General features: G+C 34.4%; 1 protein-coding gene and 1 long non-coding RNA gene across 3 annotated transcripts in view; one reads left to right on the top strand and one right to left on the bottom strand.

The window, feature by feature from the left end:
- The window catches only part of WDR11 (WD repeat domain 11), a 102,479-nt gene that overhangs the window by 31,915 nt on the left and 51,609 nt on the right, over positions 1-18,955 (top strand). For both annotated transcript variants that reach the window (XM_056803328.1, XM_056803330.1), the window contains exons 12-16: positions 8,727-8,833; positions 9,748-9,823; positions 12,302-12,410; positions 13,571-13,695; positions 15,382-15,529. In XM_056803328.1, the coding sequence (XP_056659306.1) occupies positions 8,727-8,833; positions 9,748-9,823; positions 12,302-12,410; positions 13,571-13,695; positions 15,382-15,529 (565 nt within the window). The remainder of the gene's footprint in view (positions 1-8,726; positions 8,834-9,747; positions 9,824-12,301; positions 12,411-13,570; positions 13,696-15,381; positions 15,530-18,955) is intronic.
- LOC130455124 (uncharacterized) overlaps positions 1-18,955 on the bottom strand; it is a 33,018-nt gene that overhangs the window by 1,772 nt on the left and 12,291 nt on the right. The window lies entirely within an intron of this gene.

Here is an 18,955-nt window from a genome sequence, read left to right as displayed (position 1 = left end):
AAAAATAAAGTTGTCCTTACAAATCTGCAAAGTCAAGCAAATTAAATTTCCACATTGATGATGTTTTTTTCCTATAATTTCTGATTCATGTCCAACTCTTTGTGCCCCTGTTTGTAATTTTCTTGGCAAAGATACTGGAGTGGTTTGCTATTTCCTTCTGTAGCTCATTTTACAGATGAGGAACCTGAAGCAAACAGGTTAAGTGACTTGCTCAGGGTAACACAGCTAGGTAAACCGTCAAAATATGGTTGCCAAATTTGTTAATGTTAAAAACCGTAAAGGCTTTGGTCAAAACTGTAATGATAATTTTTAGTGTTTTTGACTTAAAATCAAAAATAAGTGGTTGCCATGGGAAATTCCCAAATATGAAAATACCCAAGTCAGCTGGGATTTATGGAGATTTTAATTAATATAAATGAAGGAATTAAGGGAAGGAGAGAGAGAGAGAGAATAGCCAAGCAGTAGAAAAGAGCCTAAGGGAGAGTGAGTCAGTCTTTATCACTCACCACAAGATCATCTCCAAGCAAGCTCCAGTTCTCCACTGAATCTCCTGTACTGAGTTCAGCGTCCAACTGAATCTGGAACTGAATTCCAATCCAAACTCTATTACCTGAACTGACTTCTCCTTTTAAAGAAATTTTCTCTTATGTCACCTCCTCTCAATTTTCACATCTACCAATCACAGTAGATGCTTTTTCCCAGGACTTCCCATTCTTAGTTCTCATCTTCTTTGGTTCTCACCTTCTCTGGTTAGATTAAATCCTCTGAGTACTTCACACCTCTTTTTTTAAGCTTGCCTTTTGTAAGTTGCTTGACCTTTTAGGTACTAATTTAACCTTTATAGGTACTGAGCACCTTTTTGTATTAGATCTAAAAATAGACTTAGCTTAAGGTTTTAGCTTCACTATAAGTATGAGTTAGGGACTTTTCATTGTTCAATCAGGAGTTTTCAACTTTATCTTCCCCTAAGGCACTGTCTGAGTAGGGTGGAGTAATTTTAAAGTTCTCAATACATTCCTGACCAAGTACCTCCATTGTAGAGAATGGGGAATAGCTTGATCAAATCTTCTAAGGTAGAGTCTGAGTAGTTTTAAGATTCGCAGCTAGTGTATTATAAAGGGGAGGTAAAGTTGTAACAGATGGGTTAAGACTTTCAGCATAGAGAGGGGGAAAGAGTGGAGACCCTCTCCCCTTCCCAAAAGTGGGGTACAGGGGAGATAGCTGATGTTTAGGATTGGCTCAGAGAGAGAAGAGGGCATTTGAAGATTTTTCCCCTTCTGCCTTCCCTCCTTCGCTAAGGCTGCTCTCCCAGATTTGCTCCTTTCCCTCTTGTCCCCCCTCCACTACTCAAGACCAAAGGGTCTCCCCTTGATCTGTCCACTCACACTCTTCTTGGGGAACAGATAACTTTTAATGTCAACTCAATCAGGTAGTATGAAAGGAATAATGGGCAGGGAAGAATGGGAAAGGAATGTGGGAAAAGGGGGTCCCTGTCTATCTAAAACCCTTTTTCATCCCTCCTCAAGTTTGGGGTGAACTCAAGCCTTGGCAGCCTGAGCCCCCCTGAGAGAAAGTCAGGTTGACTCACCCCTGGACAACAGAAGCTGAGGTAAAGTCTGCTCAGGTTTCTCTTCAGAAAGTCCCTTCAGTTGGGAAATGTTGAGGGAAAGGATTACCAGTCACAGTCATGTGCATGAAAAAGTGGGTAACCCTCAGGAAAAAATCTTTTTCCCACCTTCTGTCTTTGGCTTCTTAAGCCCTAGTTCGACCAACTCCTCTACCAGTTTCAGTCTTTTCCTACTCCAGATTCCACTCTCATGGAGCCCCTCCCCCATTGAGGTGATCAATTTCACACACTCTTCATCCTGGCACTTTTTCTTTAGTGCCAGCCTCTGTCACACTAGTAAGTATCTGAGGCCATATTTGAACTCAAGAAAAAAAGTCTTCCTGACTCTAGGCTCAGTATTCTATCCACTACACCACTTAAATGCCCACATTGATCATACCATCCAAAAATATTTTCCACTCGGAACTCTTAGTCCCTCATCTCTTTCTAAGGAGATGGATAGTATCAAGGTTTCTATGCAGCTTTTGACTTTTCCTCAGGAATGCTTGGAAGTCTCTCTGTTACATTAATCATATGTTTTTACCCTGAAGGGTTATACTCACTTTTTTTTTTAAACCCTTACCTTCCTTCTTGGAGTCAATACTGTGTATTGGCTCCAAGGCAGAAGAGGGGTAAGGGCTAGGCAATGGGGGTCAAGTGACTTGCCCAGGGTCACACGGCTGGGAAGTGTCTAAGTTCAGATTTGAACCTAGGCTTGACTCTCAATCCACTGTGCTACCCAGCTGTCCCCAATTATACTCACTTTTGCTGGGCAAGTTATTCTTGGTTTCTAGAATATTACATTCCAAGCTTTCTTTTTTTGTAGCAGTGGCTGCTAAAATTTGTATGATCCTTTCCTTTACTCCTCAGGACTTGAATACTTTATAGCTGTCCTCTGCAATATTTTTTTTTTGTTTGTTTGTTTAAGGTGGAAGTTCAGGATTTTGGTTATAATGTTCCTGTATGTTTTTATTTTGGCCTTTCAGGAGATTTTTTGGGCAGTTTTAAAGATTTCTTTAATTATCTAGACTTTTGTTGATCATAGCTTTCAGGTTATTCATTGACTACCTGAGGAATTTATTCTTTTCGACCTATAGTTGAATCTCCCACTGCTCCTACCCTTTCCTCTCCCAAGCCAGTCTCAACTGCCACACTCACTCCTCATTCTCTCTCCTAGGGACTCTTCCCCACCCCCATTAGCTAAGGGTGGGAGTTGCATGCTCTGGGGCTAATCCTTCAAGAGGGTCCCCATTTCCCAAGGGTAGGGAGTGGGGGGCTGCAAGCACACTAGGATGGTGTAAAGCTGTCTCCTTGGGGAGGGAGCCCGTGGAGGCCCCCTTTTCATTTCCAGCAGCCTCTTAAGTCCAGTTCCATTTGAATGTTGCAAGTTCTGGGATCTCAGACCCACCAAGCAGCAGCTCCTCTAGGATCTGGAGTCAATTTTTGTAAGGGAATGTCAGAAGGATTGTCTCTGAGGAAGTTCCACAAGTTGGTGCCTCCATCTGTGGGGCAATTCATGACCACTGTAGAGAGGTAGTAGTAGAAAGGTAAACACTAACATGCAGGAAATGCTATATAGGACTCCTGGGTTCATGGGAAAAATTTGAATCTTAACTTTGGCCTAGTTGAAGATCTGGGGTTTTCTGACAATTTTCTATTCCCAAAGTATCTCCAAAAAGAAGTGAGCCTTTCATAAGAGATGAGTGACCATAAACTTGAATCTACCTCAAGACTAGATGGACAAGAAGTTTCTGACTCAGACATTAAATTACTTGAACTTGTGGAAGAAGAAAAGGACTCTGTTAGACCTTGGTGACTAAATACTTACCAAAATTCAGGGCCTTGGCTTTGCTTCCATTTTGGTGTCTTTGGTAGCATTTGCCCAAGTGAATTCTTCAGAGCCATAAAAGCCAATAAGAGAGGTGATTGGAAGGACCCCTTTTCAATGTTGGTCCTGCTCTTTGCAAAGGGCTTTTTGGCATTTTACATTTGTTAGATGTCTTGGTGCTGGAGACCAGTGGACAAATCAGCCCTATTCTTCTGGACTAAAGATACTTTGCTGGCCTGGGAAACACCATTAAGAAAGAAGTTTTGTAGCTGGCCAGAATTCATCCCCTCTCCTTCTAATCCATAACTTCATGTCTATATCTCCCCTTGACACACCTAATGTGCTCCAAGAGATGGTGGTGGGTAGCACACCATAGGTACAGAGCTCTCACTTTTTTTTAGATATTTTTTCCTTGATCAGCGTTATTAAAAAAATGAAGCATTACTATTTGCAAAGCCATATCAAGATCTGGTACCTGATATTGTTGCTGAAGCACAAAAATAAAATTTTAACCCTTAAGAAAAATGCCCTAGGTTATACGCTATCCACCGTGTCTGTAAACCTTTCTATCTTGATCTAGTGACCTGAACTGGAAAAATGACTCACTTTTGAGTTCTTTCCTGGATTTCCTGATTAAGTTTTAGCTTAGTGAGTTTTTCAGATCACTTTGGAAATATTTTTGGGGGGGCAGATGGGGCTCAGTTTACTTCTTCATACTACTTCTAAAGTACAAAGAAAAGATTTTTTGTAGACTCATAAATGAACTGTAATGAAGGGCTTTTCCTATTAGTTCTATGCATGTGATATTATATTAAATAGTACTGTTGTAACAGGAGAGCATAATGGAGTTCAAGTCCTTGCTCTGCAACTTAATCACATGGTGACCTTTGAAAATTAACTACTTTCTGTGGGCCCCATTTAAATGATCTCTATGACCTTTCCAAGTTGAAAAACCTTAGATTTTATAAATAGAAATGTCTAATAATGTAATTATAGACATTATTCTGGAGAGCTGAGTTAATTTATTTCTTTATTTTTTTAAACCCTTACCTTCCATCTTAGAATCAATACTGTGTAATGTTTCCAAGACAGAAGAGTAGTAAGGGCTAGGCAATGGGTGTTAAAATGATTTGCCCAAGGTCACATAGCTAGGAAATGTCAGAAAACCAGAATTGAACTCAGGTACTCCTGTCTCTGGGCCTGACTCTCAATTCACTGAGCGTCCTAGCTGCTCCCTTAGAGATCTGACTTTATTAAGATGGTTGAATGTTATCCCTTTAGGACCAGAGCCTTTTATTTAACCGCTTTAAAGAATCAAAATCATTAAAAAATGTTAACTTCTCATATATTCAAGTATATCATCAAGCTCTAGGTGATTTGAATATTAATTATCTCCCTGACCTATCCCTTCTCAGCATCTAAGTAGCAGAGATGTCTTCTGTTTTCAAGGCACTACCTAATTCTTGAATCTAGACTGTACATAGTTATTAATCTAAGTATTACATGTATGTACTTTATATTATAATTCAAATTATAGAATTATTATTTATTATATTATGTTATATACATTATTATATTATTATTATGTGATTATAATTAAACATTACAGTTTGAAGTAGCTTAAAATGGCATCTTTTTTAACTCCAATGGTCCTCATAGAAATTCCCCACAGAGAGGCTTTTGTAGTAAATAAATAGATTTGTTTTATCATGGCAAATCTATTAATTTGAAAAACCTTTCCCCTTACTTGCCATTTTCAAGATCATTAAAATTATATATTACATGGTGCTGCTCAGGAAGATGCTGTCTTTGTTTCTTTAATGCAGGTTACTTTATAAGAAATTAAAACCTATTATAAAATTGTACATTATTTCTAAAGCTCACTATTAAATCTAATTTACCCAAAGCCAAACTATTCTGTATTTTTATATGAGTTTAAAAGCTCAAGTTTTAAAAACCTTATTGTTTCATATTATGCTGTATAAATATTTCATTCCATTTTCAAAGTTACTGTAGTTGCATAAATACATATTAGCATAGGTTTTTCTCAACTGTGGCTGATTATAGTTAGTAGTTAGTTTTGTTTGATCTATTATCAGTTATAATTTCAGGTTTTCTTTTGGAAGTCTTATACAACCAATTTTATTTTGGACTGTTATTGTTTGTGCAGTGGGCTTAGTTGAAAACAATATAGCTCAGTATTTGAGTGTCATTTGTAATAAGCATACTTTCATAGATCATGTTACAGGGCCTGTAGCATGCCAGGCACTACCTAAATGCTTGAGGATTAATTGATTACAAGAGGTTATTTTTGGATCTTGGTCATTATCAGAGATCTGTCTAGTTTTCAAAATTTAACTGCTATTATGGCAGTTATATTGTGCAGTCATTATTAACTATTACTATGCATAAATTGGCTGTAAATTGACAGAGATATAACGTGGGTAGTTTGGAGAAAGATCTGAGAGTCAGAAAAATCAGGGCTTATGCCTCAGCTGACACATGCTAGTTTTGTGGCTATAGTCAAGTCCCTTTCCCACTCTCCAATTGGCAAAAGAGTAGCTGATTTCCATAGGTGACTAGTTTCCTCACTGTGAGTTCTCTGTGCCAGTGAAATCTCAGGCCAAAAAACCCCCATCATTATTTGCTACAAACACTGTCTTGCCCATTATGTAGGCTGATAGAATCTGGTCAATTGTCTAGTTGAAGCATCAGATAATATCCCAAATTGTCCAGAAATAATTTTGTATTCTTAGTGTCTTTTCGGACATTCAAGAAAATAGCAATTGGATCTTGCCATAAGTGTAATGCCCTTTTGTTTCTAACAAAAGTTCATTTTTCTGTTTTTAGAAAATAATCCCTTTTTTATCTCAACCCGTTTTGGATCCCAGCTTAAGTTTGTTTTCTTTAGGAAAATTCCAGAAATACTCTTGGAATCCCATCCATGCCTGCATCTCATGAAAAGCACTAGTTTTACCATGTCCTTGCTGTATAAAGAACCCAGGTTTATGTTCTCATTATATACAGTGTAAGCTTTAGTAATAAAATAAAAAATGTGTTCAAGTCATAGGGGGCAAACATAGAAAAAACTTAAAAATATGCTATTCATCTCTAGTCATTCTGTGTGATTGGCTTTTGCATATAATTTATGTATTTCATATAATGGAAAAATAGACAATATCCCCAAATTTGCTTCTGTAGATACCTTCTTGTCTGATGTATATTGTCATGAATGAATAAGAACTGGAACCATTCATTTTAATTCTTGTTAACTTAACTCTGTGTGCTACTCACTTATAAACAAGAAGAGTTACTCACTTTGGGTGTTGGTGTGCCATATGATTCATTCTAAAATTAGAAATTCCAATCTAAATTCTAATAGCTGATCTAGGGAAAGAGCTACAATGGGGATGGGAGGGGCAACATACACATTAAAAAATCCTGATTTTTTTCTCTGACTTTTAAAGGCTCACTTATTTTATGAAAGATCCAAATCAACTTTAGTGACTAACTCTACTTATATTCCTGTGAATAGTGATATCTAAAAACTGAAACCAGTATAAATGTGATGGATTACGAATTTCTCCACCTAGTTTTCTAGACTCCTTTGTAAATGAGTGGTTAGGCCATAGAATTAATTTAAAAACAGCCATTGCTTAGATATGGTACTTATTCATGAGAGGGTAAAATATCAAATATTTCCCCAATGTAACCATTCATTAGTTCTATCAATAAAATTATAGTCAGAAATTGCTATTTAGCTAAATGTAGCCAAATCGTGATTATCCCTGATATTTAGAAATAGGATACCATGAATAAACAAAATCCATAGAAAATCTAGTACTTTCATAAAATCTATTTCTAACAAAATCTGTTGGTAATAAATGTTGTTATAACCACACCAATGTAAGTGATAACTGGGTGAAGAAATCTCTTTCCTATGATTCTTATCTGTGATACAAAAAATGGTTACTTATTGCTTCTTACCTCAGATTCCTACTTTCCTTTTTTTAACCCATAACATTCTGAAAAAAGTGGCCTCTGTTTTATAGAGGGAGAGCAAAGAACATAGACCCTTTATTTCTGTGTACTTCAGACACCATTTTCATGGTTTGTAAAATTAAAATTTTTTTAAAGGCAATGGTGTCACTGTCAGTACACACAGTCTCTTGTTACCAGTGGACTTTGGTGATCATACCTAATGATACTCATGAATACCAAACACTTCATTGCTTTTGTAGATAGACAATGTGACATTTTTGCATTTTATAGATAAAATAAATCCCCTAGTAGTTCATGTTCTTGTTCATCTCCAGAAATACTCATTAAATGAAAATGCTTTAAAAATTAACTAGGATAGACAATAGAAAAGTGAGAAACAAAAGTAAATTTATAAATAGATACTCCTACCAGAACTGGAAAAACTTAGATCAGCTTAAGTTCATGGGCCTATTTTAGAGGAACAAATATAATTTATAGAGTAACATTGGTGGGCTGAAATGCCATCATACATAATTATGCATAACTACTCTTGTCCCTATCCGCACTGAAGCCTCCAGTTCGTGAGTGCAAAATCATTGGGTTGATTACCTGCTTAAAAACTGGGCTCTCAACTTTTTTTTGAAAACCTTATAGGTTGGACTGTCTCTGTTCCTTTACATTGCTTTGATCTGTTTCTTAATGAAATATTTAAATGTTCAACTAAGTCTGTCAACATGAGATTTTGTTGTTATTGTTCTGTTTTATAGTACCTCTGAGGTCTCTTCCAACTCTAGATGTATGACCCTTTGATTTTTCTCTTGAGAACTTCAACCTGATGAAAATCTTAAAACACATTTCAAGTTTCTTAACTTTGAGCTCCTTAATATCCAACAAATTCTTCATTTCAGTTAGATTTCCAAATATTTCAAATTCTACTAGACTATTGTGAATATTTCAAGAAAGTGTTTTGAAGCAATTGAGAGCCCTTTGGGTTTCACTGACTGTAGCCCCCTACTGAAATATCCTAGTAAATTTCATGCTACTTTACTGTGTCTTGCCTGCTGTGAACTTAATAACAGATATTTTGTTATTTCATATAGAGAGGTAATTTTGATGAGAAACAAGCTCATCTTGTGTGGGAAAATTTGTAAATAAGGTTTCTAAGTATAAAGGTTTCATTACCATTTATTTATATATAGTATATGTGTGTGTATGTGTAAAACTGTTTGACTCTTGGGTAAAAATGTTATTTCAAAATTGTTTTTCTAACTTAAAATATCAGAACTATCTGTTTGAAATTTCTTTCTGTAGGGGTATCGAATGGACAAGTTTGACTGGTTTTCTTTCATTTGCTACCTCAACACCTAACAATTTGGGATTAGTAAGAAATGAGCTTCAATTGGTTGATCTTCCAACAGGTTTGTAACTTTAAGCTTACTTCTTACCTTCAATCCCCATGCAGTCTACAAAAGAGTAAGATTTTTTTTTTCATTTTTTTAAAAATAGTACCATCACCTTGAATAATGCCTTGTACTAGGCATTTAATGAATGCTTGTTGAATTTAAACAAATTCAGAATGAATTCTATTCATGAAAGGGACATGAGGTCCTTTCAAGTCTCAGATTTTTTTTTATCTTCTGATACTGCAATAATGAAATACAATAACTATTCTGCAGTTTTAATAGGGAGGAAAGATAATTGCATGAAAATTTAATATTCCTAGTATAGTTAATGTAGGTAAAGAATTATAGGTGAGATCATGTTAAAATGTTTGATATCAGTAAATTGGACCTGAAACAAAATACCATGAGACAAATAAATGCATGAAATTTTAAGAGTGTTTCTAGGCAAAGTTTAAAAGTATAAGAACTTTACATATTTGATGTGCAAAAGTATTTTATATGATGATGAAATTCCATAAGCACTTTGGAATTTTTATGAACAAAGCTTAGAAATTAAATTGTTTGAAAGTCACAAAAGGAAAGAAGACCATAACCCATGAAAATTTATTTCTTTTAATTTTTAAAATTTAAATATTTCATTTTTTTCTGGATTACATGTCAGTACATTTTTAAGATTCATTTTTTGACATTTTGTGATCTATGTTCTCAACTTTCCTTTTATTTCTTTTTAGATATTTTAATATGGATATTTTAAGTCCTTTAAGTTATTAAGTTATTAAAAATTTTTTTTTGGAAGTGGAAATTTTACCAACAAAAATTGGATGAGCAAAGATAAGCATCGATAAGGAAGGATATGGCTAGTCTTTTATGTTGGTTTTACTTCTTGTGAGTCATATTTTCTAGAATTTTTTCCATAAAATCTGTCACAGGCAGAAGCATTGCATTTCGTGGTGAGAGGGGCAATGATGAGCCAGCCATTGAAATGATTAAAGTGTCTCATTTGAAGTAAGTATTTCAGTCAGAGTAAGCTATTGTGCTATCAGATTTGGGTATTGATGGTTTTATGAATATCATGGGAGCCTAAAGAAATCTGTTCATTAGTTTTCTAGGATACTTTAGGGATTAAAAATGTTTTATAATTATATCTCAGAAAATACCTTGATCACAGCAATAATTTGCTATAATTTTAAATTGAAAATTTCTACTAACAGGATAAAGGGGCTTTTAAAAAAAAATTAATTGTTCCTTTTCTGAGCCTCATTTTGCTATGCAGTTATCCTTGGAATGCTGGAAGAGCACAAGCTCTATCAGTTTCTGTCAAACTGGGATATTTTCTGTCAGAGTCCCAGCAGCAGAATATCCTGCCAATCCTAGTTTAGCAAATTCAGAGAAACTTATCAGGTGGCGATGAATTCTGAGGTCTTGACTACTCCTGAAACAATCTGCTAAGTCCTTGGAGCAGTCTCCTCTAGCTTTAGTGGATTGAGTACTCACATAGAACAAACCATAAAACCATTAAAGGGAATGTTGTTCAACTAATATCTATATTAACTTAAATGTTTCTCATCCTCTTAGAAATTATTAATAGCCAGGAAAATATTTCTGAAATTTGAAAGTAAATGCTTGATTTCTTTTTCTGCTTAACCTAGACAGCAAGTCATTTATTTAAACTACTTCCTTAGCTATTGATGGCCGTGGAGTCAGGAAGACTTGAATTAAAATTTTGCTTCTTGATGCTTCTCTTTGTGTGAACCAGAATAAGTCAGTTAACCTGTATTTTTGAGTCAAATTCTAAGACTCAACTTCTGAAGTTGTTGTAGACAGGATTATTATCTCTGTTAGAAGGAATTCCCACACTAGTCATAAGCCTTTGCTAATGAAATCTAGAAATCCTCCATATATTTGTTTAATTGTATATAGAATTTTAAACTAAATATTTTAAACATTAACAACTAATAGATAGTTTTAAAAACTGACTTTAGAGATGAATATAGTTAGATATTACACCAAAATACTATCTTTAAAGAGGACTCATGCACTGGACTAATTTTTATTTTTTAAATCCTTACCTTCTGTCTTAGAATCAAGGTAGAAGAGTGGTAAGGATTAGGCAATGGGGATTAAGTGACTTGCCCAGGATCACATAGTTAGGAGTGTCTAAGGTCAGATTTGAACCCAGGATCTTCTGTCTCTGGGCCTGGCTCTCAATCCACTGAACCACCTAACTGCCCCCATTGGACTTATTTAAATTAAAACTAGATAAAAATTGTGTTTAGTACCTATAATATATACTGGAATTGTGTTTATGTTCTTGAAAATATAGCATGTAAGACCTGTTCTAGAGCCTTATTCTGGGATGGAGTTGTCTTTGGAATGCTAGTAGAGTTCAAGCTCTGTCAGATCCTGTCAAGCTGGGATATTTTCTACCAGAGCCCCAGCAGCAGAATATCATGCCAGTCCTACTGTAACAAAGTCAGAGAGACTTATAAACTGGTGATGAATTCTGGGGTTTGAATACTCATGAAACAATCTGCTAAATCCTTGGAGCAGTCTCCCCCAGCTTGAGTGGATTGAGTACTCACATCAAACAAAATAATTTTTCTTTTAAAATACTGAACTATGAAGTACAGCACTAGAATAGGAATCTCTCAGTAAAAGTGAAGTTTTAGGCTATTTCTTCCTAGTATTGTAGGTAATCTTGAGGCTAGAGGCTATTGCTTTTCTTTCTGCAGTGCTTAGTGCAGTGCCTACCATATAGTAATATACTGTTCGTAAATCCTTGTTGACTGGCATACTAAGTATAAAATAATTCTCAAATTTCATAAATCATCAGGAAAATTTGTCAGGTATAATATATCTTAGTTAAATTTTTAAAAAAATTAATTTTCTCTCTTTTTTGACCACTTCTGTTATATTCCCTCTCTGCTATACCTCATTATTTGCTATAAATTCTATGCTTTTAAATTTCCACAGATTTTGAATGCTCCAGAAAGGGTGATAGAAATTTGTAATCAAATTTCACATATTCACATAAAGGCTTATTGGTCCCTTCTAGTTCTGGGACCATGAATCATAAATCAGTTCTGCCATTGGATGAGATGTGTGACTACTACTTTGTTGCCCCATTCACCATCCCTGTGATTACAAAGTGTTATTTCCCCAATATAAGCTTCTTGAGAGTGAGAACTGCCCTTGGCTTTTTAAATTTGAATCCCCTTTACCTGGCACATAGCAAGTGCTTAATAAACCCTTAATCATCTGTTCTTTATATCAAGTTCTAAGTAATTTTGAAAGTCATCCTTGAGTTACAAGATTAGTTTTACTATTAATGAGCTATAATAATACTAGTTATCATAGGTTTTTTTTCTTTTTGGAATATTGACCAAATTTTCTTGTATTTTCCCTTATATATTTCTTTTTAGTAATGGTTAGAATTTGGTAGAACAGTATGTGGTGATAAATTAATAATTTAATTTATTATAGACAGTATTTGGCAATTGTATTCAAAGATAAACCTCTGGAATTATGGGATATCAGAACCTGCACACTTTTGAGAGAAATGTCAAAAAACTTTCCCACAGTAACTGCTTTGGTAAGTGATGTAATTCATTTGTACAACTAAATAGATGATTGAATTTACATATAGAGAATAATAATATTTTGTGATATTAAATTTTTGATACAGTTTATTTTCTTTAAATAAATTTAATTTCTACTTGAGAATGCTATGTAGTAGTACCATTGTCTTCCCAATCATCTAGGCTCTCAACCTATTTATCTTGACTCTTTTGCTTTTACCTTCTCTGTAACCCCCCTCACACACACCCCCGCCCCCCGGCTCAATATCAAATCTGTCTTCAAGATGTGTAGTTTCTGCTTTTATAATATCTTGTATATGTCCCTTTCTCTCCTTAACACTATAGCCTGGTTCAGGACCTTATCTCCTTATGCCTGCAGTATTGTAATAGTCAAATGATTGATCTTCCTGTCATAAATTGCTCCATACTCCAGTCCATTCTCCACTCATCTATAAAATTGATCTGCCTAAAGCACAGGTCTAATCAGGTCCACCCTTACACACTAAACTTCAGTAGCTTCCTATTATCTCAAGGGTCAAATACAAAAATCTTGTATACTGATAAAACCCTTTATAACTTGCCCCCTTCCTATCCTTTCAGTTTTTTTATACCTTACTTCCTAAACATGGTTTTTTTTCCCCTATCTATTAATCCTGGCTTCCTTACTTTTCCAAACATGACTGTATCCAATCTTTAAGCATTTTTACTGGTTTTCTTCCATGCTTATAATTCTCTCATCTCTTTGTTTCTTTGGCTTCAAGTCTTATCTTATATTCCACCATCTGTAAGAAGGCTTTTCCAGTCCTCATTCTTTCTGCCTTTCTTCCAAGATTATCTCCAGTTTTCTTGCATAGATAATATGTGTACGTAGTTGTTTCTATGTTTTCTTCCCCATTAGACAACTCCTTGTGGATAAGGGTTTTATTTTGCTTTCTATCCCTAGCTGCTTAGCCCAGTGCGTGGCCCATAGTATATGCTTATTTGTTTATTGTCAATGCTTATTGAAATGCATGTACAAATGAATAATTATAAAGCCAAAGTAGAAAATTAAACTTTTCGAAAAATAACAGCAATAAACCGTTTTTCTCATGTAGGTGTCATTTGTACATAGTTGTTTGCATGCAGAGTTTTTCTAGGATAACACACACATTTCTCTCAATCAACTTCTTTACAGGAGTGGTCACCATCTCACAATTTAAAGAGTTTAAGAAAAAAACAACTTGCTACCCGAGAAGCTATGGCCCGACAAACTGTAGTATCTGATGCAGAACTTAGTAGTGTAGAATCTTCTGTGATCAGGTATGAGTCATTGTCTCAGGTTTTTTTTTTTTCAAATAAAGACATTATTTTAAACAGTACAAGTGTCATATAAAAAAGTATATATAGGGAAATATTTCACCATACATTTCAATTACGTGCTTTATTTCATCTTAGGATATTATATTTAATTGGCAGATTATTTACTTTATTGCTTAATGCTTTCTTTAATCGGCATACTGTCAACATGTTAATGTAATTAATTAAAAAAATCTTCAGATCCATTCTTTTCCTTAATCTTTATTGCTTTTGCTTACTATCAGAAATTTCAATGCAGTAATAAAGGTATAAGAGAAGGGATTTCAAATACATCTACACTAAACATACTTTAGTATTTCAGAAGGTACTTAATGTTATATAGCATATTCTTTTATGAGTGGCTAGGCTTTCAGGAGAAACATGTCTGTATGTAACTATGAGAGTTACTTAGATAATAATTTATCACCAACCCATACTCTTAAGTCTTTTTGCCATGATGCAGCATCAGTAGGGTTTTAGTGGAAGATATATACATCTGTCTATCATATCCTATTTAAAGACACATAATTACATAATATATTTAAATATCTTGAATATTTTATGAAGTATTTTATTATGGAATTATTTTTAATTTAATAATTTCTTACTTTGCATTTCCCTATATTTGCTATGTTTAAAGTAAGCTAATGATAAGTTAAAAAGAAAAACATAGTTAACAGTATATTAAGAATATAATAGGTGGGCGTAGTGGATAGTGTCAGGCCTGGACTTAGAAAAATCCATCTTCCTGAGTTCAAATTCCAGCTTCAGATACTTACTAGCTATGTGACCCTGTGCAAGTCACTTAACTGAGTTTGCCTTGTTTTTTCTTTTGTAAAAATGAGCAGGAGAAGGAAATGGCAAACTACTCCTGGAGATTTGCCAAGAAAACCCCAAATAGGGTCACAGAGTGTTACAAGCACTGAACAACAAGATTAAACCTTATCTAATTTCATTTTCTTTTTTGAACCTTTCAAATTGAAATATCTTTTGAAAAAGTCATATGATACAGGACACAGTCACACCTATTCACTTATCTTTTTTTTTTTTAAACCCTTACCTTCCATCTTGTAATCAATATTGGGTATTGGTTCCAAGGCAGAAGAATAGCAAGGGCTAGACAATGAGGATCAAATGACTTGTCCAGGTTCACACAGCTGGGCCACATTTGGCCCTAGGATCTCCCATCTTTAGGCCTGACTGAGCTACCCAGCTGTCCCCCCACTTATCTTTTTGGCAGACCTAATAATTCAGATAAAAGTCTCAGAATCAGTAGAAATTACAGAAGATATTTGATCCAAACCTTAATCTCTCTGGTATGTCCAGTAATTAATGGTTATTAAGCTTTTTCCTCAAAGATGTGTATAATAAGATATCTTCAATACCTGACAAATCAGATCTCAGTAATAATCAGAACATTGTTTCTTTTTTCAGTCATATGTTTAAATTATTTGAAATGTTTCAGTACCTAGCTTTCCTATCATGGTATAATTATTCCTTATTAGTGATGATGGGATACCTGCTTTCAATATGCAAAATCATTTTTTAATTGTTATAGTCTTCAGATTTTGTCCTTTTTTTAAACTTATTAACTGATGGTATCACTTTATGGAAAAGAATTACCTTTATTTTATTATTTCTGTCTCAAAGCCTATTGCAGGAAGCAGAAAGCAAATCTGAGCTGAGCCAAAACATCTCAGCCCGGGAGCATTTTGTATTTACTGATACTGATGGACAAGTTTATCATCTCACTGTTGAAGGCAACTCAGTAAAGGACAGTGCTCGAATTCCTCCAGATGTGAGTCAGATACTTGGTATTATTTTTCATTTTATTGTTGCTCATTTAATGGAGAATAGTTTCTAAAACTTCTCTTAGTTTTATTATATCCAGTAAATAGTCATAAATATAAAATTGAAAAGTTGCTTTAGGAAAATTTATTTTTAAATAACTATCAATGAATTTTATCACAGAGGAAAAAGCACACTTTGAAATAGTTAATAAACATTTATTAGGCCCCTCCTCTATGTCAAGTGCCACTCAAAGTGTTGAAACTAGAAAAACAAAAAGGAAATATTACCTGTCTTTAAGGGGCTCTTCTGTTGTAGGAATTAATGTAGGCATATGCCAAATATAAAGGAGATCATTCATTTTAAGGGGCAAAAGAGACACTGTAAAAAAGAGAACCTGTAAAATTAGGAAAGGTCTTCTGTCCTTGATGGTTTTAAACTGACCTTTGGAGGGAAGTCAAGATTCTAAGAGGTAAAGGTGAGGAGAGAGTGAATATATCCATCAGCAACATTTAAGTTCTTATATACTCTGTCTTAAATAATATGGTGAGGGGAAGGAGAAAACATAATGGACAGAGTTGCTTCTTAAACTCTTAAAGAGTTTAAAATGCAATATTATTTCTGATAATAGTCTTTGTGTTAAGAGTTTAGTATTTTTTCTCAATTTTTATTCTCTTTGGCATTGCTTTTTTTTATAACCTTGACAGCCTTTTGCTTATGTCTGGTAAGCTCCTGATAAGCCAGGAGCTAATACTTGTTTTTACTTATGCTTTGAAAGCTATTCTTTTCAAAAAGATACAATAAAATATTTTGTGAATTGGAGCAAAATGTGGTAATAATTTTTAAAGTGCAGGGAAAAATATGCATATAAATATGCACATATATCTTACTGTCTAAAATACCCCCTTAAAATAGGTATTTAGAGATTGTTCAGTTTATTCTTATTTTTCTGATGTGGAAATGTGAGTCCAAGAGATGGGAAGTGAATTGACCAAGGTACCAGTTTGATTGATCTCAGAACCGAGACTATAATTTTTGCCTGCTAGACCAGAGTTCTTTTCTACTGTACTAAGAAGCTTTTATTCATTTAATATTATAATCTTTTTTTTTCTAAATATACCTTCACCCTTAAATTTAATTTTAGAAACTCCAGAAGAATGACTTATCCTGACACTATTTTCTATATTAATTTTTTCACTTCACAAGCACTGAATAATTTAATAGACAATATAGTATTGATTAAATAGATTAATTTGCAATTAAAATATTTATCCATATTAAAATGTAGGCAGGGAAGCAAAGTGGAAAGAGCACTGGCCTCAAAGTCAGATGACCTGTGTTCAAATCATTGTTTTCATTTATTTATATTCTGGTGGCCAAGTCATTTTAACTTCTGTGGTCCTTAATTTCATCAGTTATCAAAGGAGTGAGATAATATGTATGTTATGTATTTCCCAGGCTCTTGATGCCCTAAGCCTTGAAGTACTAGAGAAATGTGAGTCATCATTCTGTACTCTCCTGTTTTTACTTAATCCTATTAGGACTGAGGAAATCACTCAAGTGACTTCTACTCAAATCATCATCAAATTAATAACTAACATTTATATAGTATCTATTATGTGCCAGACTCTATGTTAACACTTTACCAAATTATCTCCTTTAAGGAAATTGAGGCAATAGAGATTAAGTGACTTAGCCAGATTTGAACTCATCTTCCATTTTCCCATGTTTCCAATATTACCAAAATTGTTGTATTATTTACATAATTGAAAGAAAGGATAAAAGTCCCAAACTTTTGATTTAACAGTTTCCTCATGGGAGGAAACACCTTTCAAATAGAGAAAACATCTAGTGTTAAAAAGGGTAGAGTAATAATTTCAATTTTAAGTTGGCATGCCTTTTGTAATTTATAGTTGTCCATTTCAGTAGTATAAAATAATTCTTGGTTTTTAACCCAAAAAGGAATCCCTAACATACCATGTTAGTGACATTCCATAATTGTAGCCTTGCTTTCTGTTTCCATGCTACTTCATTTGGAAGTAGAATATAAATGCAAGTTAATGGAATTAATTATTCTTTTGGAAACAAAGTGATCTTTAAAGATGTTGAGCCATTATATTACAGCAGTAGACATTTAAATTTCTTTACATATCATCCATTCTTTCCATTTGAAATTCAGGTTGACTGCTCTGATAACAAAACTTTGCTTATTACTGTATCATCTCTCTTTGTGTAGGCCAGAAGTCAAGATATTCCAAAAGTTCCTCTGTTCTGTCTGCCAGATCGCCTAATTTCACAGATAGTAGCAGCTTTATCAAAGAATGACCAGCTTTTAAGGATCCAGCCTCTGATAGCTTTAGTAAATATTTTAGAGCAGCTATTTGGGGGGAAATGGGATGGAAATGGAATAAACAAGGCATGGAAAAGTAGTTTTAATTGATCATTTTTATTTCTCTGAGATCAAATGAAAATATTTTTCATTGAGTAAAGATGTAGAATTTAGAAAATGGTTGCTTTTAAAAAGTAAAATTTTAATTACCAATCTTTAATAATTTTTTAAAAACTTTTTTGGATTGAATCTTTTCCATCTTTGGTTTCAGTTTAGAGTCTTAAATCAAAGCAATGTAGACCAAAATAAGGGGAAATTTTGGTATATTTTGAATAACACATAGAGAGAATACAGGTTATTCCTACTAGTATTTGAGGGCAGAGAGAATATGAGAATATGTAGTACTGAAAAATTGCAAAACAGGTATCAGCTTTTTTTTTTTTAGTTTTTGAAACATTATTTTATTTGGTCATTTTCATACATTGTTCATTGGAAACAGATCATTTTATTTTCTTCCCCCCAACTCCCCGCCACCCCTTCCCTAGCCGAGGCGCGATTCGTCTGGGTATCACATGTGCCCTTGCTCTGAACCCATTTCCTTGTTGTTGGTATTTGCATTAGGGCGCTCATTTAGCATCTCTCCTTGATCATGTCCCCTCAACCTCTGTAGTTAGGCAGTTGCTTTTCCTTGGTGTTTTTACTCCCTCAGTTTGTCCTCTGCAAGAGGATAGTTTTTTTTTTTTCTCATAGATCGCTGCAGGTTGTTCAGGGACATTGTAAAGCCATTACTGGAGAAGTCCATTACGTTCTCTTGTACCACAATGTGTCAGTCTCTGTGTACAATGTTCTCCTGATTCTGCTCCTCTCACTCTGCATCACTTCCTGGAGGTCGTTCCAGTCACCATGGAATTCCTCCACTTTATTATTCCTTTTAGCACAATAGTATTCCATCACCAACATATACCACAATTTGTTCAGCCATTCCCCAAATTGAAGGGCATACCCTCATTTTCCAATTTTTGGCCACCACAAAGAGCGCAGCTATGAATATTCTTGTACAAGTCTTTTTCCTTATTATCTCTTTGGGGTACAAACCTAGCAGTGCTA

Source organism: Monodelphis domestica, chromosome 1, assembly GCF_027887165.1.
Source record: "Monodelphis domestica isolate mMonDom1 chromosome 1, mMonDom1.pri, whole genome shotgun sequence".
Lineage (NCBI taxonomy): Eukaryota > Metazoa > Chordata > Mammalia > Didelphimorphia > Didelphidae > Monodelphis > Monodelphis domestica.
Note: the sequence above shows the minus strand (reverse complement) of the source record. Positions and strands in the feature narration are given on the sequence as shown.